A 497-nucleotide genomic window follows, 5' to 3' on the forward strand; every position below is an offset into this window, starting at 1 on the left:
GCAGAGGGGATGGAAACACCTCCTGGCATGTATGCAGTTTGCAGGGCTGGTGATGCTGCTGCAGCAAGGGGATATCCCTCAGGGGCTCAGGGAGGGTGGCTTTGCTCACGCTGATACCCTCCAAGGGTCATCCTGAAAGCCCCCGCAGAAATCTCAGGGGTTGGGAGAGGATGGGGAGGACAATGCACATGCAAGAGATTTCAACTTACCGGCCGCCCAGGGATGCCCATCGCGCCTTTGTCTCCCTGGCAATTAAGGGAAAACCAGAGGCAATTGGAAAGTGGCGAAAAGCAAGGCGATAAAACAGCACAAACGAGCTGCGCCGCAGACGCGGCTTTGCGCTACGGGGCAAGTGTCCAGGGATTTTTGAAAGAGGGAGAGGGCACGTTAGAGAGAGGGGAAAGTGTGTTTGCGTGTGCCCCAACCTGCCTTTAAGAACATGTGTAAGCCACCTGTTTGCTTGTGCGTATGACAAACCAGCACATCTCACAACGGAA

General features: G+C 55.1%; 1 protein-coding gene across 1 annotated transcript in view; it reads right to left on the reverse strand.

The window, feature by feature from the left end:
* The window catches only part of COL13A1 (collagen, type XIII, alpha 1), a gene marked incomplete at its 3' end in the record, with an annotated part of 44,817 nt that extends 44,587 nt beyond the window's left edge, over nucleotides 1-230 (reverse strand). The window contains exon 1 of the mRNA XM_010154952.1: nucleotides 210-230. Coding sequence (XP_010153254.1) covers nucleotides 210-230 — 21 coding nt within the window. The remainder of the gene's footprint in view (nucleotides 1-209) is intronic.
* Nucleotides 231-497: the final 267 nt, after the last annotated feature.

The sequence above is a fragment of the Eurypyga helias genome, unplaced genomic scaffold, assembly GCF_000690775.1.
Source record: "Eurypyga helias isolate BGI_N326 unplaced genomic scaffold, ASM69077v1 scaffold23747, whole genome shotgun sequence".
NCBI lineage: Eukaryota > Metazoa > Chordata > Aves > Eurypygiformes > Eurypygidae > Eurypyga > Eurypyga helias.